Genomic DNA, 23556 nt, shown 5'->3' on the forward strand with positions numbered 1-23556 from the left:
GGCTAGTGGATTTGAACTGCTAGCCTTCTGGTTAGTAGTCAAATGCCTTAGGCACTATGCCACCAGAGAATTTCAAATTAACAAACATAGTTCAGTGTGATCTGCATAAGGCCACTGACCTACAAGTCAACAAGAGGTCTGTCTTATCCCGATTATCATTTCTTTAGTGGCAAGCAGTGTTCCATAGCTTTTAAATCCCACTCAGAGATCCTTGCAACTGCAATCTTAATAAAAAAGCTTATCATCAATAGACTGAATTAGGATTTTACAGTTTTGTTTAAAACAGGGCAACAAAACAAGTTCCTATCTAGTGGGTTACCACTCATAGTGACCCTTTGTCCCACAGGATTTTCATGGCTGTGACCTTTTGGAAGCAGAAATGACTCCATAGAGATGAGAAAGCCCTTGAGTTGACCAAGAGAAGTCAAAGAAAACTTAGTCTTTTCTCCCCACCCCTTCAAAGTTCGGATTCTGTACCTTTCCCTCAGCTCCTGGGTTTTCTTTGTGGTCTTGGATGCTGCTGCTTCTTTTTTTTTTTTTTTTCTTTAAAAAAATGCTAAAAATTTATATGATATTTCATAAAAATATGGAATGCTTCACGAATTTGCGTGTCATCCTTGCGCAGGAGCCATGCTAATCTTCTCTGTATCGTTCCGATTTTAGTATATGTGCTGCCGAAGCGAGCACTTGGATGCTTCTTGAGAAAGCCTATTATAAAGAGAAAGAAGGAGCAAGACTTGCTTTCTCTCCTGGTCTTACAGGTGTGCCAGGCTATACCCTCAATATAACCAGACCGTGTGCCCTCAGAAAGCGGGGACCATACTATTTGTTGAGCATCCATGTTCCAAGTCCATTTGACTGTCATAAAGCCCTGCCACTTGATAAGATAAGCACTAGCCCATTGCTTCATTTATCTTTGCATTGTGGAGCACGAACATGTCAGGTGGCTCAGAGGTACAGGCCAAGGCAGCCCCTACCCCCACGCTTCCTTCAGAAGGGAACTCTACAGGGCAGGAGCCAAGGTCAGGCTTCCCTCAGCCATTCACAGGTAAAATTCCATTTTGGTTTGTATTTCTTGTTAATCCCATTACTATTATAGAAGCAAGGCTGTCTTTTGGTAGCAGCTGACAGAAGCACAACTAGAACTAGCTGAAGTGAAAATGGAGAATTTAGGGATTGAATATAGGACATTCCATCTGAAATGCCACAGGTGCCCATGGTGGCAGGCCAGGGCTATTTTCCCTTAGTTCAAAGGCAGTTTGTAACAATTATAATTTTAAACAGTACCTAAATGTTGTGTCCTGTTTTGTGTTTAACATCTGTTATGTTATTTGATTTTCAGAAGGATCAGAAATAATAAATTGTAAAAGCTAATGCTTTTATAAAGGAGCTCTGGTAGCATAGTGCCTAAGGCACTTGACTGCTAACCACAAGGCTGGTGGTTCAAACCCAACACCCACTCCTTGGAAGGAAGGTTGGGCAATCTACTTCCATAGTGATACCTCCTCAGAAACCCAAGGAGTGGTCAGTATGAGTGGGGGCCAACTCGATGGCACATAGCAACAACAACAATAATGTTTTTTATAGGAGCTCTGGTGGAATAGTGCCTAAGGCTTTGACTGCTAACCAGAAGGCTTCTTACATATGTCAGGCCTTTTTCTGAGAACTTTACATATATTAGTTATTAAATCCTTATAAACTGCCTTCTGAGATGGGTACTATTATTGTCATCCTCATTTTAGAGGTAGTAACTGAGAGAGAGAGAAGGTAAGTAACTTGGGAAAGGTTCTGGGATTTGAACTCAAGCACTTATGCTTAGCTCTGAGTTGTCTGTTTTGTAGCCACTAGCCATTGTGACTATGGAGCATGTGAAATGTGGCTGAGCAGTACTTTATGTGTAAAATGCACACTGAATTCCATAGACTTAGGCTGAAAAAGGACCCTAATGTGGTGCAGCTGTTTTGCACTTGACTACCAACCTACAGGTTAGTGGTTCACATCCACCTGGTAGTACCATAGAAGAAAAGACTGGGCAATCTGTTTCCTTTGGTAAGATTACAGCCAGGAAAACCCAATGGGCAGTTAGTTCTACTCTGTACTACATGGGGTCACCATGAGTCAGAAAGAGTCCATAGCAACTAACAAGGACAGGATGAAAAAAGGAGTATAAACTATCTCATTAGTCATTTTATTTGGATTTCACATTGAAACAATAATATATACATTAGTTGATTTTACTTGTTTCTTTTTGCTTTTTTAATGTGGAAACTAGACAATTTAAAATTAAAGTGTGGCTTGCATCATATCCCTATTGGGCAGCCCTAGCTAGTGTGGTCGGCCATTTCCTCACCACCCTCGGAAAAGCATGATACAAGGATATGAACATCATCAGGCTTCCTTCCCTCCCCCTCATATCTTGCACATCAGTCGCATTCCTCTCACTACAGCCCTTGTTCTCCACATTAGACAACAGCTGGAGGCAGGTCCCACTAAGTATGACTTTTACCCCCATTGTACAGGGAGGCACCTCAGGCTCAGATGTGAAGCAGCTTGGGGCCCGAGAGTGGCCGGCTCATCCACCCACCACATCACACATAGGCCACGTTTCCTGGTTTCTAAGGGCTTGGGGGGGTGTATTTCAGAAGATATAGTTCTTTAGTTTTAATAAAGTGGCCACCAGGCTGCTTTCCTATGTGCTTTCGGAAATGCCCGCTAAGACAACCCCCATGAGATCCCAGCTTCTGAGACCTTGGGAGGTCACAGTTTGTCCTTGGACCTCTTTCCCTAGGGCTGAGCCAGAAATATCAAGGATAAAAAAGCAAGAGAAAGCAGCATGATAGTCTATCTTCTAGGCTTCCTGGCAAGTGGGGAGCTCTGGTGGCATAGTGCCTAAGGCTAACCAGAAGGCTGGCAGTTCAAACACACCAGCCACTCTTCAGAAGGAAGGTTGGGCAATCTACTTCCATAATGATACCACCTTGGAAACCCAAGGAGGGATCCGACTTGACAGCAGTGAGTTTGTTTTTATTGGTTTCCTGGCAAGTGAGTTTCATGACTTTTCATTCTATTAAGATTCTGAATGCTGGAAAGTTTCCAAACAGGCATCAATGTTGAGATCCCAGGAGAGGGGGCTGTTTCATGAGCACTAGGTAAGGAGCTGCAACAGTCCCTCTCTCCTCCAGTCAGCTCTCTCAGCTTTCCAGAAAAATTGCAGAGGACTGCTTCCAATTTGCTTCCTGGAATTCCAGGAGGGCATGGGGTGTTTTTCATTATAGAATTCTAATTCCCACCAAAGCGAATTTTCAGCGAGTTTCATCTGCAGGCAAGCAGATGAGAATCTCCAAATATGAGGAGAATTGCCCTGCTGGGTCAGAGTCACCCACCCCATCAGAGACTGGCTCCCACCTGAAACTCTGTGGGAGGGGGCTCCTAGTGGGAGGTCTGGACTGTTTCCCCTTAGTTCAACTGCTGTTGGTGCCAATTACAATTTTAAACATGGTTCTAACTTTTGCATTGTGTTTTGTTTTCATGTCCATTATCTTGTTTGATTCTCAGAATAACCCTGTAAGGGAGACAGACCATGTGTTATTTCTCCATTTTCCAGGTGATGAAACAGAGGTCCAAATAAGATGAAAAGACTTGTCCATAGTCACATGACCAGTAAGTTACAAAATCAGGACTGGTACTCACATATTCTGAATCCAAAACTAGTCATCTCACTGAGTTTTTCTCACTAGCCAAATGTGGTTTTGTCATCACACATTTATTGAAATCATTTTGAGCCCATTGATATTTTATTAATTATGAAAGTGACTGTGTTCATTGAAGTCTGTTCAGCAACTATGTGTTGAACACTTGCTGTGTTCCAGGCACTGTGGAGGGCTCAAAGGATAAAATAGAGAGCAAGATAGACAGGCCCCTGCTTTCCTGGCACTTCCATTCCAGAGGGACGAGACACACAGTCAAGTCAAGAAACAAATGAATATATAATCACAAGTTGGGTTGTGCTTTGAAAGGAACAAACACAGGGTGGTCTGAGCGAATAAGCAGAGGGGGGTGGGCTACTTTAGATTACATGGTCAGGGGAGTCCTCAATAAGAAGATGATAACAGATCTGTCTTGAGAGATGAGGCAGGTAGCTTCCTGAGGGCTTCACAGGGAAGGGTTTAAGATTAAGGTCAATTTTAGGCAGAATTCTCTTAGATTGTTGAGCATTCATGGTGTTAAGCACTGGGCTAGAAATTTAAAATGCATTATTTCATTGTTTATCACTCAAACTCCATGAGTTAGGTAGACTCCCATTAGTTATTTGAGGAAACTGTAAATGACTGAGTTGTCCATGGCTCTTAACCACTGAGTTAACCACCACCCTTACTTGTCAGTGTAGTATAAATTTATAACAGATGGGCCAAATTTATTTGGGCATAATTTATATCACTTACTCATGAAGATCAAAGATTATATAGCCTTCAGTATGACTTACACCTCAACATAAAGAAAACAAAAATCCTCACAACTGACCAATAAGCAATAGCATGATAAACAAAGAAAAGATGGAAGTTGTCAAGGATTTCATTTTACTTGGATCCACAATCAATACCTATGGAAACAGCAGTGTAGAAATCAAATGACATATTGCATTGAGCAAATCTGCTGCAAAAGACCTCTTTAATGTGTTAAAAAGCAAAGATGTCACTTTGAGAACTAAAATGTACCTGACCCAAACCATGGTATTTTCTGTCACCTCTTATGCATGTGAAAGCTGGGCAATAAATAGGAAGACTAAAGAATTGATGCCTTTGAATTATGGTGTTGGTGAAAAATATTAAATATACCATGGACTGCCAGAAAAACAAACAAATCTGTCTTGGAAGAACTATAGCCAGAACGCTCCTTAGGAGGGATGATGGTGAGACTCCATCTCCGGTACTTTGGACATGTTATCAGGAGAGACCAGTCCCTGGAGAAGGACATCATGCTTGAGAAAGTAGAAAACCAAAAACACCAAACTCACTGCTCTCGAGTCAGATCTGACCCATAGTGACCCCTCCTTGGGTTTCTGAGGTGGTATCACTACGGAAGTAGATTGCTCAACCTTCCTTCCGAGGAGTGGCTGGTGGGTTTGAACCACCAGCCTTCTGGTTAGCAGTCAAATACCTTAAGGCACTGTACCACCAGAGCTCCTTGATAAAGTAGAAGGTCAGTGAAAAAGGAAGATCTTCAACAAGATAGATTGACATATTGACTACAACAACAAGCTCAAACATAGCAACAGTTCTGAAGATGGCATAGGACTGGGCAACATCTTGTTCTGCTGTACATAGGGTTGCTATGAGTCAGAACTGACTTGACAACGTCTAACAACAACAGCAATCTGTGTGTGTGTGTGTGTGTGTGTGAGGGGTGGGTGTGGGGGTTAGGCAGTGGTGCTTTATTGGTAAAATAGTCACCTTCCACACGAGAGACCAGTTTCAATTCCCAGCCAATGTGCCTCAAGCATAGCCATCCCCCATCACTTTTTTTTTCTGGGAGTGGAGAGTTGCATATTGCTATGACACTGAACGGGTTTCAGCAGAACTTCCCAATTAAGGTAAACTAGGAGAAAGCGTTGGCAATCTACTTCTGAAAATCAGTCAGTGAAAACCCTGTGGATCACAGTGGTCCAATCTGCAGCTAATCATGGGTGTGGCCCAGGACCAGGCAGTGTTTCACTCCATTGTGCATGGGGTTACCATGAGTTGGGAGCTGAGTCGATGGCAGCTAACAACAATAGTCTCCAAGGAAGGACTGTTCCAGGGCCCAGGCTTAGGAGCCTTGCTAAGACAAGTGTCTCTGGAATTTCTGCTGGCAGATCATGTCCAAAGAGAGTAAGAGATCCATTGGTCTACCACTGGTCCTACCTACATCACAGTCTGGGTAGAGTGCCTTCAGGATAAGCCATGGGGGCAGTGTTGTAGACCAGGGGGAGAGAGGAGGAAAAAGGCTCTTCCTTGACACTGGACTTCAGGCTGGATCACTTTAGCTTCTCAGGTTTTCTTAGGACATATTTATTTATGATTCATTAGCTACTTAGCTGAGAGATGAGAGGTCTAGGAACTGAGTAAATTAAAATCAGACTTAAGAACTTCATCCAACTTGAGCTCCTCATGGTTCCATTTCTGGGGACTAACCAAATAACATTTTTTTCCCCTCAGCAGGAAGACTGTAATGAAGCTTTCCTATTCTGCTCACACTTTTTTCACCTCCAAGAACAACAATTTAGAAACCAAAATAGTTAATCAAAATATGTGTGTAGGGAGGATGAGAGGGAGACAGAGGAAATCAAGGCTTACTTGTTTTTTCTGACCAATTGAACAAGTGTTTATTAAGTACCTATTTTATGTGAGATATTCTTCAAATTCCCACAGCTAAGAGATCCAGCCCCTCTGCTTTAAGGAGTTCAAAAAAAGAGGGAGGCATTAGTTCTAGTTTGGATTAGAAAGACTGAGGGAAGCAAGAGAAGTTATTTGGACCCAAGTGACTTGATTCCTTTTTGAATTTAGGCCACTGGTTTGTTTTCATTGTAGTTTTTCTTGAGGGCAGAGTCTGGATCTGTAACATTCATCAATAAAGCAAATATTTCTCGATCACCTACTGTTGGCAAGGACATAGAAGCCCTGGCGTTGTAGCAGATGGCCAGCTGGAGTCCCTGTCCTCATGGTGCCTCCAGTTTTAACAGGAGAGGCATTGCATAGGCAATGGGACAATGAACAGGTGAGGCAACAAATAAGTGAATACCTGCATGGTATAGTAAGGTCTAGGAAAGAAACAAACAAGGAGTTGGGGCAAAAGAGAGCGCTGCCTGAGAGGGAATGTCAGGAAAGCCTCAGAGGAAGTGATGTTTAGGCTTTTACGTAGTGGGTAAGGAGCCAGCATGCTAGGAGGGTGGATCAGGTAAGATTGTGGGGAAGGGATGACATCTTGAGGCAGAGGAGCTGCATCTGAAGGAACCCAGGTCACTGGGCCAGGAAGAGCAGTGAGAGAGTTGGAAGAGCTGGGGTTGGAGCAGAGGCAGGGACCTGATCATTTGGCCCCTGTAGGAGGTTTGGGGGGTGCAAATAGATAATACCTTGGGCTGCTAATCAAAAGGTTGGAGGTTCAAGTCTGCCCAGAAGTGCCTCAAAAAAAGACCTGGTAATCTAAACTGCCCGATAAAAACCAAACCCATTGCCATTGAATTGAATTCTGATTCATAGCACAGAGTAGAATGGTCTCATAGATTTTCCAAAGCTATAAATCTTCACAGAAGCAGATTTCATATCTTTCTCCTAGAGGGCAGCTGGTGGGTTTGAACTGCTGACCTTATGGTTAGCAGGCTAACACTTAACAACTCTGCCACCAGGGCTCCTGCTTCCATGGAAAACCCTGTGGAGCACAGTTCTGCTCTGATATTCATGGGGTCATCATGAGTCAGAGTTGACAGCATCTGTTTTTTTGGGGGGAGTAGGGGTGGGTAGGGAAGAGGGCACATCAGAGGTTCTGACATTTTCTAATTGTAGCCAGCAGGTACAATATGGGGGTCTTAGGAAATGATGTGGCTGATTTTTATTTTTAAACGATCCCTCTGATTGCTTTGTGGAATTGAGCAAATTAAAATCAAACTTAAGAACTTTATGTGGGGCGTGTCCTATGTGGAGTGGAGGACAGGGAGTGAAGTAGGGGACTAGGAAAGAGGCTGTTGCAGGATCCAAGGGAGGGATGAGCTGATGGAGGTGGAGGAGAGCTTTGCACTCCTTAATCATTTGTTTCGGGCCCTGGGAACGCCCTCAACAACTCTCCAAAGGGGCTTATGGTAGGGAGTTTGGGCCCAGAAGTCTGGGCTCTGTTCTGCTCTCATTAGATTAGGGCCTTAGCTAAGTGAGGAGTTGGGCGGGGGTGTCACTCTCAAATGGCAGCACTGATTTACCTCAAGTATCCTGAAGGAGAAAAAGCATTGCTTTTTCATTTTCAAAGATACATATATATGTATATGTGTGTGTATATGTGTATACACATACACATGTATGACATATATATATATGTGTGTGTGTGTGTGTCAGTGTGCATGTGTATATATATAAGTTGTAAAATAAATATAAGATACCAAAGAAATTTTTCCATTGCTATGTGTGGCCTTGGCATATGCTTCCAGGTCTCCTCTATAATTTGGGATACTTTGGAGGAAAAATCTCGGAAACTGACATAATGGAAAGTATTATGACACTAATGTTAGCCAAACCCATGTTAAGTTATAACTTCTGCCACTAATGAGTTGTATAAATGTGGGCCAATTACTTAAGCTCTCTGAGCTTCAGTTTCCTTCTTCTATAAAACAAGAAGAAACAGCAGGGCAGGGAGCTTGTGTAGTGAATTAAGTGTAGCCTTCAGAGACACTCAGGTATGATTTGAATGTTGTTTCCATTGCTTATAGATTATATGACTTTGGGTAAGTCATTTGTCTTCTTGGATTCTCTATTTCTTCACCTTAAAAATGGAATGACAACCTGAAAGAAATATGATGACAAACAATGTTTCATGGGCTTGATTATAAACTTCAAATAATTCCAGTAAAGAGCTCCACACAATGCCTGGAACATTGTGATTGTCAATTTGCCTCTGCCTCAGTTTCCCCATCTGTAAAAGAAAGGGTTAGATTAGATAGCCCTCCCAGGTTTGTGATTCTAAACTTATTTAAAAGGCACTGGAAGAATTAACCTGTCTTTGAATTCCTTGGGGTGTTGGCTCACCTCCAAGCACCCCTTCAGTCCATTTGTCTTCCTACCATGGTGTGGAGGGTAGAGTGGAGGCCAGATTCAGAAGGGTGGGAACACAGCAGGGAACAGGCCTATTTGGAGCCCCCCCCCCCTTTTTTTTTTTTTTTGAGGTAACATGGAAGCAAAGACACTCTCTTTAGGTTTGGAACCAAAACCTAGTCTCCCCGCCTTTATTTCCAAAATAGTTCCTGGCTCAAGCTGCCAGGGCTCCTCTGGGGCTACAGGAACCTCCATGCTCCAGCTGGGAGAAAATTCTTCCTCCCCACATGTTTCAGAGGTTCCCTCCTCCCCCATCCACTCCAGGCTCTGGGGCCTGCACTCAGCCAGCTGTGACTGAGCAGGGTCCCCTCTGTCCAACGAAGCTAGTGCAGGGCAGACATGGGCCAGAGAGCAAGCCCTCCTCCCTCTTTTGGGGGCCATGGGGCTGGGCGTGGAGGTCAGAAGACTAAGGGGAGAGGTAAGTGGAAACAGATGGTTCCTCTCTCTCCCGCCCGCCTGTGCCTGTCATCTAACTGTTCTCAGGATCCTCTTAAGCCTGGAGACTTGTTCCCACCCTCTTCCTTCCTCCTTCTTTCTTTAGTCCAAAGTGTTTGCAGATTGCAACTTTCCAAACCATTTCCCAAACCTGAGAGAATTTGAAATTGAATTTCTGGGGTCCAGGTGTGTTGCAGCAGCTCCCAAGTAACCATATCCTGTTCCTGGAGACTCTTGTCTCCAAGATGTGGGAAGAAAATGGAAATGTATAGAGCCTACGGACTGTCTAAGGAGCCTGGTACAGTGACTAAGTGCTTGGCTGCCATTCGAAAAGTTGATGATTTGAACCCACCAGCCACTTCATGGGAGAAAGATGAGGCAGTCTGCTTCCATAAAGATTACAGCCTTGGAACTCTGTAGGGCAGTTCTACTCTTTCCTAGAGGGTCGCTATGAGTGAGAATCAACTTGATGGCACACAATAACAAAAGGGGGCATACAGATCACAGTTTTCCAGATGTACTTGTCATTCATGTAACATTTTCACCATGTTTGTCATATCTGCCTAGTCCCTCTACCATTATGTATGCAACTCATGATGAACAAGTGTAACTCCAGAGATACAATCAAATGCAACTTAATTTTTGCCTCCCTCTTCCCTTTACAATGTTGTCAATGAGGTTGGTTCCCAGGAACCAGGGACAAATTCTTTGAGTATAGTCATTCTTCACCTCACAGGCTCTCTGACCTGTGGCAATGCACAGATTTCTTTAGCTGGCAAGTCTAGGCCTCCCCTTGGCTTCTGGCTTTCTGGTACCCCTCCACATGGTTATCACTGTTGAGATCCCTCACTTCTGGCAGGATCCCTTTGGCCCAGGCTGACTTGTAATACAGATGTCTCATGCCTTTGATCTACCACGGAGGGCAAGAAGGTAGCCCCTTCCCATGTAGCAGCAGTGAGCTGCCTTTGTTTCCCCTTCCACCCAGTCAGCAAGCCAGCCTCTTACCCTCTAGCTGTCCCAAGCAGGTTCAGACATGTTTATTCTCCCACTACTCTCCCAAAGGCATAGGCAACATTTTAAAATCCTAAATCTGATGAGGGTGCCTAGAATCAGGGATGGACTCTTGAAATTTCCCTTTAAAAACTCTGCACTCTGAGCTGACCCTTAGTTTGTCAGGATGAGAGCAACATCTCATGTGTCTTGGTGGAAATATCTCTTTTAAGCCCACTGGGGGTCCCTAGATGATGCAAACAGTTAAGTCCTTGACTGCTAACTGAAAGGTTGGTGGTGTGAACCCATCCAGAGGTGCCTCGGAAGAAAGCCCTCATGATTACTTCCAAAAGGTCACAGCCTTGAAAATTCTATAGAGCAGTTCTACTCTGCACAAGTGGGGTTACCATGAGTCAGAATCGACTTGACGGCAACTGGTTTGGTTTTTTTGGATTGACATTCATCCATTAAGTAATTCTTTGAAACTTCTCTAAAGCTAACTTCTACCTCTGTTCCATCTTTTTCTTCCATTAGTGCCACAGGCCTTCCTTGCATCTTAGTATAGGCTTTGCTTCAGGGTTCCTGACTCTATGTGCCTGCCTGGAGGTTGGCTAGGGACTCCATGTAGATCTGTGGGAGCCTGCCCAAGATTCTTTAAGAACAGATGCATGAAATGGGGAGTGGAATATATATATTTATATTTATATATAGGAGAATATCTTTCTAATCTTGAAGCAGAAAAAAAGAAAAGAAAAAGAATGGATATACATCGCTACAAATGAGGCTGCTCTTTGCTACAGAAGAATGTTAAAAAGGGGCATAGAGGTGTTAAAGATAAACTATCACCAGGCTAAGACATTTTTCTTGACTTAATCAGGATTGAGGGAATTGAAAAGAAAATAACTTTTTAACTACAGGGTATTGGGTGCTGCTGTGATGATTCCAACTCATAGTGACCCTATCAGACAGAGTAGAACTGTCCCATAGGGTTTTCTAGGCTGTACTATTTATGGGAGTGGATCACCAGGTCTTTCTCTCATGGAGATGTTTGTGGTTTCAAACCTTTCAGATGGCAGCTGAGTGCTTAAGCACTGTGCCACCAGGGCTCCTTCTATAGGGTGTAATGTTATTTAAAACAGTATATGGACTGCCCAAGTCATCTCTACTTGGCCAGTAGCACCTCTCTGATATTTATCTGGAGAAATCCCCTGGGTTCCAGAGGAGAAAAGTGACGTGCACAAGGTCACAGAGCTGGGGAGCATCACAGCTAGAGGTGAAATAGCCCCTGAGTCCCTGGGCAGTTCAGTGCTGTGGTCTCCCCCTCTCCCTGGCAGGAGAGGCCTGGTATCCCGTCCCCTTCATCTGTTTCCATAGTTAAAGAGGGACCAGGAGATAACGGTCAGCCTACATCCAGGGCAGTAGCCAGAGCAGCCCAGAGGCCTAGATAGGCCCCTGTGGCCAGTGGGCAAAGCAGGGTCTAAAGGGAAGGGAAGTTAGGGGCTCAGGCAGGAACTGTGAACTCCAAAGGCCAAGATCTGGGCCATGTCCCTGCCTTGCTACCAGCACTGCAGCTGCCAGGGAGTTCCCAGTGCTGGAAAGCTCTGATTAGGTCATTGAAGGCTGGTGGCAATGGTGAAGACCTCATATCTGGAAAGAGGGCAGATTGGAGTCTGAAGGGCTCTGCATCAGGGTGGAAGAAACCTTGGACAATCTAGTCTAGTGGTTCTAGTGGGACCTCTAGACCACCATCAACACCATCTCCTGGAAACATGTTAATAATGGAAATTGTAAAGATAGAAACAACTTACGTGCCCATCAGTGGAAGAGTGGATGACCAAACTATGGTACATACATGCAAAGGAATGCTATGCAGCACTAAAGAATAATGTAGAGTCTACAAAACACCGTATAGCATGGATGAACTTGGAGGACATTATGCTGAGTGAAATAAGTCAATCCCAGAAAGACAAATACAGCATTAGTTCATTGTTGTAGAGGGTCAAGGAAAGGTTTATATATGGAGGGAAACTTTCCTTGTTGCTTATCAGGGGTGGGACAGGAGGGGAGGGAACACTCGAAAAAAAATGCATTGATCCATGCCACTTTAGTTTTGTGCATTTCACTGTATATAAATTATATTTCAATAAAATGCATTTAAAAAAATGCAAATTGTATCCCCTACTCTGACTTTCTGAATCAGAAACGCTGGGGGTGGAACCCCGCAATCTGTGATTTAGCAAGACCTCCAGGTGTGTCTGATGCACACTCAGGCATGAGAACCACTGATCTAGTCCAAGAAGTCTCTGTGTGGTGCAGTTAAGCAATAGGCTACTAACCAAAATGACAGTTTGAATCCACCCAGAGGTGCTTTGGAAGAAAGGCCTGGAAATCTACTCTAAAAGATCACAGCCATTTGAAGCCTATAGAGTACAATTCTACTCTGACATGTGGAGTCACCATAAGTTGAAATTGATTCAACAGTATATGGTTTGGTTTGTTTTGAATCTAGTCCAACCCCTCACTGTTCAAGGCTCAGAGAGGGAAAGAGACTTGCCTAAGATCACATAGCAAGTTATCACTTTGAGGTCATCTCCATAGCAAGAATGTGGGTCCCCACTCTTGGAATAGAGGCTTTGGATTGCAAAGGGACCAAGCCAACTGTTGAGAAATCTTGGGCTAGCGGCTGATTCCTGGACCTGGGTTTCTGTGTCTGCACAGAGTGTAGATCATCTCTGAGAGCATGGCACTCTTGTCTCTGTTGTGAGCATGCTGTTGCTGCCCCAGCCTCAGGGACACTGTATGTAGCCTGGGCCAGGAGGCCACAGCTCCTGGGCCTGAACTGCCTGGTTTTAATCCTAGCCTTGTCCCCTGCTAATTGCATGGCATGGGCAGATTGCTCAACTTCCCTGAGCCTCCATATCCCATCTATGTCTATCCTAGGGTGTTGTGAGGATTAAGTAATGTGTAGAAGGTCTTAGCCTGTGCCTAGTGCCAGAAGGCACTTGGAAGAGGTGCTGTTAGGGCTGCCAGTGTTGCTTAGGTAACAATGCACGCTCAGTAAGTAACTGCACCCTCACTTCTTCTCACCCTCCAGTGTGCTACGCCAAGTCCCCTGTGACAACCAGCTCAATGCAAATCATCCCCTGCAGTTTGAAGTATTTCTGCACTCATAACTTTCCATTTGTGTTGAATATTTAAGTGAAACCTTGTGTCATTTCTTTCCATTCCTGGCTTCTCTCAGTTGGCAGTTACTGGGCTGTAGGTCCTGCCTCCATTTCAGCCATTCCAGGGGATGACTGTCTCAATCCCCAAGGCCCCTGAAAGTGTATTCTGAGTACTGATCAAGCCTATAGTGTGACTTAGCTCATCCAAATGTGTCCCCAAATTTGATGACATTCGGTCCAGTTATTTATATGTGATGCAGAAAAGATCAAGAAACAAAATTATAATGAGGCAGAACTATAATTGGGTCTATCCTGGCTGCTTCCTCTTTCTCCCCTGAATCTCCTTCTGACTGACTGCCCGCTCAGCTCATTGGCTGCACTCACCTGCTCATCTCTTACTTCCCACAGGTGGCCACCATGATCTCCTGGGTGCTCTTGGCCTGTGCCCTTCCCTGTGCTACTGACCCACTACTTGGTGCCTTCGCCCGCAGGGACTTCCAGAAGGGCTCCCCTCAACTCATCTGCAGCCTACCTGGCCCTCAGGGCCCACCCGGTCCTCCAGGAGCCCCAGGGCCCTCAGGAATGGTGGGAAGAATGGGCTTTCCTGGCAAAGATGGCCAGGATGGCCAGGATGGGGACCGGGGGGACAGTGGAGAGGAAGGTAAGAGGTCTAGTGCTTGCCCCTCCTGTGCCCACTTGAGCTTGACAGAATCTGGCACAGAGGGGTTTTATGAAGTTATTAAAACTAGTATCAGTCACATTTAATTATAAACCAAATTAATGTCTTTTTATAATCAGAGCAGGGATTCTACTGCAAGGGACCAAAAAAACCCGAAACAAACACTGTCATTGAGTTGATTCTGACTCATAGGGTTTCCAAGACTGTAAACTTTAGAAAAGCAAACTGCCTCATTTTTCTTCCAGGGAGCCAAATGCCATAACTACTGCACCACCAGAGCTCCTTACTGAAAGCAACAGTTTCAATCAGATCCTGTGTTCTTGCCTCGCCTATATGATTGATTTGCTGGTTGACTTTGGTCAAGTCTCCTGAAATATTATTCAGAACTTTCTTGGTTACAAGGGACAGAAACCCAATTTATAGCCCCAAATGGAATTTATTGGCTCATATAACTGTAAAGTTCAAGAGCCAAGCTTCAGAAATGGCTGGGTCCAGGAACTCAAATATCATTGGTAGATCTCTGCTTCTTTGTGTGTTGGTTTGGTTCTCACAGAGGCTGGAAACTCCAAAGTGGCTAAGGGTGGGCTCAAACCTATATCCTCACAGCTTCATCCACATAGAAAATCTCAGAATAATTAATCCTCCTTGGATTGGTCCCATGTAGAGGTCCTTGGGTGGTGCAGATGTTACACTCAACTACTAACCTAAAGGTTGACAATTTGAACCCACCCAGCAGCACTGCAGAAGAAAGGCCTGGCTATCTGCTTTTGTAAAGATTACAGCCAAGAAAACCCTATAGAGGGGTTCTTCACTCGTTCCTCTTTTATCATTGTTAGATTCCAAAGACCAGCTCCATATGCAAAAATTGGTATTATATGAATATAGAGAATGACCACATCAGATCACATAGTGGAGTATAATTACATAATAACACAACTGACAAATTATATCATTATATAACTGCTAAATTACATCGTTACATAACTGCCAAATTATCATTATGTAATTGCCAAACCATTGAGAATCATGGCCCAACCAAGTTGACACATAACCTTAACCATCACAGCCACTGTTACTTTTTCCTTGCACCTTGGCATGTGTTACTGCGAGATATATGTTTTTGATATGCAAAATAGTTGGATAGTAGATTTTTCACTACTGTCATAAATATGAAATATCAGATAATGAGATAGTCAATAAGTGAGGAATAGGTGTACTCTGTAATACATGGAGTTGCCTTGAGCTGGAATCAACTTGACAGCAGTGGGTTTTTTTTGGTTTTTTGCATGGGGAGGTAGGGCATGGGTCATGTGTGCTTCCCTGGAGATGAGATTCCATGACTTTCCAAGGCTGGTTCATATGCCTACTCCTAGGGGTGTGCGAGTAGGCAGTGAGGGGAGTTAGTCATTGTGTGATTGACATCCTCAGTGGAAACCCCGTGAAGTGATGAAGGGTGGTCCACTAAAGGAAGGGATGCAGGCAGACAGAAGACAGAGTGGGTGCTCCTTTAGGCTCTTTCAACTTGACATTCTTATATTTCTGAACTCTCATCCCCACTACCAAGAAGTTTTCAGTGTCAGCAGCATCCCCAATTGTACATTTTAAGCAGCAGGAAAATTGTAATAACTTATTTGTTATTTTAATATTGATAAGGTATTTTCAAGTGCATTGCTCATCTAACTGTCAATACCATCCTGTGGAGGAGATACTTTTAATATATCCATATTACAGATGAAGAAACAAAATGAGTGATTAAGTTGGGAATAGCATGCCTAGCTTCATAACTTGAACTTTGTTTTTTGTTTATTTCAAAAAAAAAAAAAAGTCTTATAAAACATATCAAACAGAAACAAAGACTAGTACCATGAACCCCCATGTGCCCATCACCTAGCTTCAAAAACTATCAACTAATAGCTAATCTTATTTCTTTTTTTTTAATGTATTATTATTGTATGTTTTTTAAAACCCCTTCACCCATATCAAACCCATCTCTTAATTAGAACTTGAACTTTGGAAACAAACCTGGATACAAATTCTGGCAAATTACTTATCCTCTTTCCAAACCTCGGTTTCCACATCTCTAAAATAAGAATAGGAGCTCTGGTAGCTTAGTGCCTAAGGCACTTGACTACTAACCAGAAGGCTGGCGGTTCAAACCCACCAGCCACTCCTCGGAAGGAAGATGGGGCAATCTACTTCCGTAGTGATACTGCCTTAGAAACCCAAGGAGGTGTCGCTATGAGTCAGGTCAACAACAAAATAAGAATAATAATAGCATCTACCTCACAAAATAATCATGAAGATTAAATGAAATAACTTGTGACGCACCAGCAAACATATAATAAATGTTATTCAGCCCTTAATTGACTTGCTGAGTTAACATGACAACCTAGTAGCAGACTCCAAATCAAAAACTTTTCCTACCACACCAAACTAACTTCTCCAAAAGCATCTCCTCCTAGAAAAACAGCTATAAAAGTAACAATGATAATAGCTTTGGTTTGAGGACATCTTACAGAGGGCCAGACACTAGATGTTATGGTATCCCCTTCCCCTGACTTCAATAGTAGATTCATTGCTACATTCAGGACGTGCACTCAAAGTAGGGCCAACTGGAGTGTTCCCTATGAGTTGCCATACAGGAGAGAGGGTATTTCTGTTGATGAGTTTTTCTTTTGGTCAGGAACCATGAAGATGTAGGTTTGGGCCTGCCATTGGCCATTTTTCCTGCCACACATTGAATCTCTGAGAATTAAGCCAACTTCCACACAAATATAGTCAACTGGATTTTGATAAAGCAGTAAGGGTAATTCTATAGAGAAAGAGTAGCATTTTTAACAAATGGTGCTGGAACAACTAGACATCCACATGTAAAAACATAAATCTATACAGAAAACTTACATCTTCCACACACACACACACACACACAAAATGCATCATAGACCTAAATGCAAGACACAAAACTATACAACTTCCACAAGATAACATGAGAAAATCTAGGTGGCTTTGGGTATGGAGATAAGTTTTTAGATAAAACATCAAAACCACAATTCATAAAAGAAAAAATTAATAAGTTGGACTTCATTGAAATTAAAAACTTCTACTCTGCAGAAAACAATGTTAAGAGAATGAAAAGACAAACCGCAGAATTGGGTGAAGGTATTTGTAAAACACATATCTGATAAAAGACTTGTTTCCAGGGTATAAAAAGAACTCTTAAAACTTAAAAATAAGAATTAAGCCAACACACTAATGAAGACAGTGCTGACAGATGGAGAGAATTCTGACATGTGTAACCCAGGTAAAGCTGGGCCACTCTGGGATCAGTCATAATACATCATAACATCCAGACTACCTCCAACACATGTGCACACACACACATATATATTTATCTCCAAAATGGTGTTGAAAATTTAAGTTAACTTTTGCTAAAGTTATCTTTTGCTGAAGTCTCTCAAAAAGGAAGCATATCACATAATACACAGTAGAGCTTTCTGATACATTTCTTTATCTATTTTACTCTCCCAAGAAAATCTCTAATCCAACAGGATTCTGTTTTTACTCCTCCTACTCCTCTCTACTCTCTTTTCGGCCTTTTGTTTATTTGCTTTTTTTCTTCAAGGAAAAAATTTGTGATTCCCCCCCCCCCAAAAAAAAAGACCCAACCAACTGCTTTGAGTTGATTCCAACTCATAGTGACCCTGTAGGACAGAGTAGAACTGCCCCCACAGGGTTTCCAAAGCTTTAAGTCTTTATAGAAATAGACTGCTTCATCTTTCTCCCGTGGAATAGTTGTTGAGTTCGAACCGCTGACCTTTTGGTTAGCAGCCCAATGTTTTAACCACCAGAACTCCTCATGATCTTTCTTAGTTTTGTCCTTTTTTCCCATTCTTTTTATTTACTTATATAAGTAATGCACAAATACATCCTCATTATAATGTATTCAAACAATACAAATAAAGCAAAATTATTTACTTAACCCTTCCCATCCTCCCCTCATCCTCCAGAGGTAACCACTATTCATTGGTTAAATGTATGTCTTTCCTGGTCTTTTTCTGTGTATTTACAAATGTATATGGTAGCATAGTGCCTAAGACACTTGACTGCTCACCAGAAGGCTGGCGGTTCAAACCCACCAGCCACTCCTCAGAAGGAAGATGGGGCAATCTACTGCCGTAGTGGTACTGCCTCGGAAACCCAAGAAGGAGTCGCTATGAGTCAGGTCCGACTCGAGGACACACAACAACAACAACATAGCAATCCAAGCATTGTTGTTGCTAGGGGCCAATGAATTGGCCCCAACTCATAGCAACCCTATGTACAACAGAACGAAACACTGCCCGGTCCTGCGCCATCCTCACAATCTTTGCAATGCTTGAGTCCATCATTGCAGCCACTGACTGGGTCAATTCATCTCATCGAGAATTTTCCCCTTTTTCTCTGACTCTCTACTTTACCAGGCTTGATATCCTTCTCCAGGGACTGGTCCCTTCTGACAAAGTGACCAAAATATGTGGAACAAAGTGTGGCTATTCTTGCTTCTAAGGAGCAAGAATCTGTACTTCTTCCAAGACAGATTTGTTCGTTCTTCTGGTAGTTCATGGTATTTTCAGTGTTCTTTGCCAACACCACAATTCAAATACATCAGTTCTTCTTATGCCTTCCTTATTCATTGTCCAGCTTTCACACGCATGTGAGACAATTGAAAATACCATGGCTTGGGTTAGAGGTACCTTAGTCTTCAAAGTGACATCTTTGCTCTTTAACTCTTTGAAGGGGTCTTTTGCAGGCATTACCAGGCACTTAATGCAAGCAATCTGTTCCTGATGTTAAGTGAGAAGATGCTAATTGGTAATTCCTAATTATTTTAAATGGAGAAAAATAAAATGAATTACATGTTCATCTCAAATTCTAAAACACAATACATATTCATATAAGAAACAAAGTACCTTATTTGGGTATAAAATGCCTAAATTGTGACTTCCTGATCACTCAACCCATGTAGCTGTTAAATGATGCTGGGATGCTCTTTAGCATCAGCAACCTTCAAGAAGCAGGCCCCTCGATTGGCATTCGGCAGGCTTCTCAAAACATCTACTCCCCATTCCACCATTTACCAATTGCATTTGGATGTTACTCATGTCTTTCCCCATACATCTTATGTTTAAAATGTTGTATTGAGCTTCAAGAACATAAACATAAAATTTCCCTATATAATTGTTGGCTAAAAATGTATTGAAAGCAATGTGCATTTTATAAAATACAAATGATTAATTTTTTAGGCTGCTGTAACACAGCACCACAAACTGAGTAGTTTATAAGAACAGAAATGTATTGCCTCACAGATCCAGAGGGTAAGAGTGTGAAATCAGGGCATGGCCTTGCTTCTGAGGGCTCTGAGGGAAAGAATCTGTTTCCTGTCTCTGTCCTATCACTGGTGATGGCCTGGCCTGCGATATTGGTTTGTAGACCACAGTGTAATATCTGCCTCTGTCTTCACGTGGCTGTTTTTCCCTTGTGTGTCTCCTCTCCTCTTTTAAAAGGACATCACTCATTTTGGATTAGGTCTCGCCCTACCCCAGTATGACCTTATGTTAACTGATAACATCTCCAGTGATCCTATATTCAGACAAGGTACCAGAAGTTATATATCCTTTTGGGGAATATAATTCAATCTATAGCAGTGATACTGAAAACTAAAAGGTGTTCTATGGGAAACATTGTTGAAGGGAATGTTCTGCAAGATATGCCAGCTAGCATTTAGTGAATATTCACTATGGTCTAGGCACTCTTTTATGCACTTAAATGGTATAGAAATGTAATATGGAGCTTTGTGCTTTCCTTTTAATATAAAGAGTTCTTCTACCTTCTTTTTCCTCTTAACAGTATATTTTAGAGAAGGTTTCATGTAGTACCTGTAGATCTTTTTTCAACTGCTGCATAGAATTCCATAATAAGAATAGACCATGTTTTTTTAGTCATTTCCCTTTGGATGGGCATTTAGTTGTTTCTAGTTTTTGTTAAGGAGCTCTGGTGATGTAGTGCCTAAGGCATGTGACTGCTCACCAGAAGGCTGGGGGTTTAAACCCACCAGCTACTCCTTGGAAGGAAGGTTGAGCAATCTATTTCCATAGTGATACTGCCTCGGAAACCCAAGGAGGGGTGGCTATGAGTCAGTTCCAACTCAATGGCAGTGAGTTTTTGCTACTGCAAGCTATGCTGCAATAAAACCCTTGTACATGTGGGCCAGGATCTTGTTCACTAGTCAGGGATTTCACTAAGATCAGTGGTTTGAAGTCAAGAGGTTGCTTCCAGTTCTCAGCCCATCACCAGCACAGCCCAGTGAAGCCAGAGTCTTTCTTAGAAGGCAGGAAATAACTTGTCATAAGTTATTGTTTTTGCCCTGGTCCACAGTGATTCTAGAAAGTAAGTATTACCATTCTCACTTTCCAGATAAGACTGGAGGGAAGTACCTCGGGTTATACCATCAGAATTTGTACTCATATCTATGTGACTCCAAAGCCTTCCTGTTTTTCCATTACCCAAGGGCTTCTGCTCCAAGATGGAAAGCCAGGCTCTGAGAGCACCTCTGTAACACTAGCTACTCTGTCTTCCAGGTCCACCTGGCCGGACAGGCAACCGAGGAAAGCCAGGACCAAAGGGCAAAGCTGGGGCCATTGGGCGGGCTGGCCCTCGCGGCCCCAAGGGAATCAGTGGTGCCCCAGGAAAGCATGGCACACCAGGCAAGAAGGGGCCCAAAGGCAAAAAGGGGGAGCCAGGCCTCCCAGGCCCCTGCAGCTGTGGCAGTGGCCATGCCAAGTCTGCCTTCTCTGTGGCAGTGACCAAGAGCTACCCACGGGAGCGCCTGCCCATCAAGTTTGACAAGATCCTGATGAATGAAGGTGGCCACTACAATGCATCCAGTGGCAAGTTTGTCTGTGGTGTGCCAGGGATCTACTACTTCACCTATGACATCACACTGGCCAATAAGCACCTGGCCATCGGCCTGGTGCATAATGGTCAGTACCGCATCCGGACCTTTGATGCCAACACAGGCAACCATGATGTGGCCTCAGGCTCCACCATCCTGGCTCTCAAGCAGGGTGATGAAGTCTGGCTGCAGATCTTCTACTCGGAGCAGAATGGGCTCTTCTATGACCCTTACTGGACCGACAGCCTCTTCACGGGCTTCCTCATCTACGCCGACCAGGACGACCCCAATGAGGTGTAGATGGGACTCATGTTGAGTACCCTCGAGGAGGGAACATGTTTCTGGACTTGTGTTTACAGAGTTAGACCCCTAAACAGGCTGCTGAGGATTGGGAGTCAGGAGCTTCTGCCTTCAGGCTGACCTCCTCTGTCTCTTTATCCCTCCATCATTAAATCCAAGCTTTTTCATTCATCCATCCATCTATCCATTCACTGCCCTCATGGGCTTACATTCTAGTGGTGGAGACAGTTTGCAAGTAAAGAAACAATATAATTACAGACTGTGAGAAGTACCAGGATGGAAATAAACATAATACCATGGTTGAGAGTAGCGGGAATGGCAGGGGACAGGGAAAAGGTTGAAATTTTTTTAGATTTTATTTTTTTTAGGTTTATTTACATACACATAGTGAAGTCTATGCATCTTAAGTGGACAGGTCAGTGTATTTTTACACACATTGTACCCTCCATGCAGATCAAGAATATTTTCAGCCCCACAGAAGGGTCTTCCAAATCCATTCCCAGTCAATATCAGGAAGATATGAAACATGAGACAGCCGACAAAGGAGGACGAGGCCTGAGGTAGATAGACAAGAGCTTAGCATGTCTGAGAAACTGCTAAAGGCCAGAGGGCCTGGGTGAAGTGAAAAAGGGGAAGAGAGACAGGAGGTGTGAGCTGGAAGCCAACAATGGCCGGCTAATACAGAAGCTCACAGGCCATGGCTAAGAGTTCATTTCACTCAAGACAGCGTATCTGAATGCAAGAGTGAGCATGGCATTTTAGTATAGGGATAACCTTAAATTTGCTCAACTCATATGTGTCAAAGTCATGTCATTCATAGCCATAATCACTGTTATTAATTACAAATCACTTGTGGGCCACTTCCTAATCAGTGAGCTACATCAGGATGTTGTGATGCATGCCTGAGAGCCACTGCTTGGGTCTCACACACATGGATCTGTTTCTAGGTGTTTCCAGGGTGCAGGGATCTGAGGGACATAGAAGTCACTGAACAAAGTAGCTGGTGCTGAGAGGGCTCCAGATCCAGGGAAACTGCTGATGGAGCCCAGCTCCCCAACAGCTGATCTGATCCACCTCTAGTTGTAGAGGTGGGACCAACAGGGCCCTTAGGGATGGTGCTGCTCAAGGTGGTCCTGGAAGGAGTAGCCCCCCTCTATAAATGGAGAAACAGGCTTTATTTAGAATAATTCCATTCTTGCCAGGCCACAAAAAGCATAGGATTGGTGTGAGTTGAAGAGAGGGCCCAGCCCAGCCTAGGGAGGGGCTTGCGGCCCAAGCGGATCAGTGTATGGGTTGGGACCCTGCCCAGCACCCTAATAGGAAGGCCCAGCTTCTGAGCTCAAAGGGCATCTTAGTCTGTGAACAGTTCATTTATTATTATTTTTTTAGGAGCACCTTAAGCCACTTCCTTTCCCTGGGATATAGGCATTTGAAGGCAGTTGACTTAACCCTTCATCACCTTGATAATAAATCCAGCCTGATCACGATGGACAGGACCCCAAAGCTCTGCGGTTGCCACTTCTGGGACTGACCTATGCCCCTGTTCCCTTTGGCCCCTTGCCAGGGAATCTAAAGGGAGGGCTGTGGGGTGGGGTGGGGGTGGGGAATAATCAACACCCTTTGAGGGCTGGAGCAGATGGAAGCTGAGACCTTCCGAAGCCAGGGCTGGGGTCTTGTCTTCAGTGGATGTGGTCCAGAGTTGCTGGAAATGGTGAAGTAGAAGAGCTGGATCTATGGCAGGTAAGGCAGAAGTGGGTGATAGGGTTAAGGGGGTGTCTGGTAGGCAGCTCATGGCAAAGATAAGGGTAAGTTTCTCCCCTATCCCATCTGAGGGTGGGTGCCTCCTTGTTGAGCCACATGAGGTCCTCACAGATGAAGCCTGGGATGAGGCCCAGACAGGAAGGTATTCTGAGGAGGCCTTCACAGATGCATGTGGGTATCAGCCCCTCCTCCTAGCTCAGGCTGCTTACTGTGGACCTCAGCAACTAGGGCCTATCATTAGGTCTTCCAGTTGTAGGCATCGATGAAGACCACAAACCCAGTGTATCTTTATGCAAGAAAATCACCGTCAGTCCCAGGATCTTTTTTCTCATGAGACACACTTTAAAAGGCAGCTGTCCCCTCCTGGGGAAGGTATGCAGCATCTGCAGCTCTGATAATGACAGTGTAGAGAGCACCAGACCTGCCTTTACAGGTCAGCCCAGCTGCTTGCCAGGCCTCAGGTGG

General features: G+C 43.8%; 1 protein-coding gene and 1 non-coding gene across 2 annotated transcripts; one reads left to right on the plus strand and one right to left on the minus strand.

The window, feature by feature from the left end:
- Positions 1-580: 580 nt before the first annotated feature.
- LOC122150892 lies at positions 581-687 on the minus strand. The gene has a single exon (XR_006163891.1). It is a non-coding gene; the product is annotated as a U6 spliceosomal RNA (small nuclear RNA).
- Positions 688-13816: 13129 nt separating this feature from the next.
- C1QTNF2 (C1q and TNF related 2) lies at positions 13817-21330 on the plus strand. The gene is made up of 2 exons (XM_007949911.2): positions 13817-14081; positions 20717-21330. The coding sequence occupies exons 1-2, from the start codon at positions 13838-13840 to the stop codon at positions 21328-21330; spliced, it is 858 nt and encodes a 285-aa protein (XP_007948102.2). The 5' UTR covers positions 13817-13837.
- The last annotated feature ends 2226 nt before the right edge of the window (positions 21331-23556 follow it).

Source organism: Orycteropus afer, unplaced genomic scaffold (assembly GCF_000298275.1).
Source record: "Orycteropus afer afer isolate SDZICR_OR568_19922 unplaced genomic scaffold, OryAfe1.0 scaffold00257, whole genome shotgun sequence".
In the NCBI taxonomy this organism is placed as follows: domain Eukaryota; kingdom Metazoa; phylum Chordata; class Mammalia; order Tubulidentata; family Orycteropodidae; genus Orycteropus; species Orycteropus afer.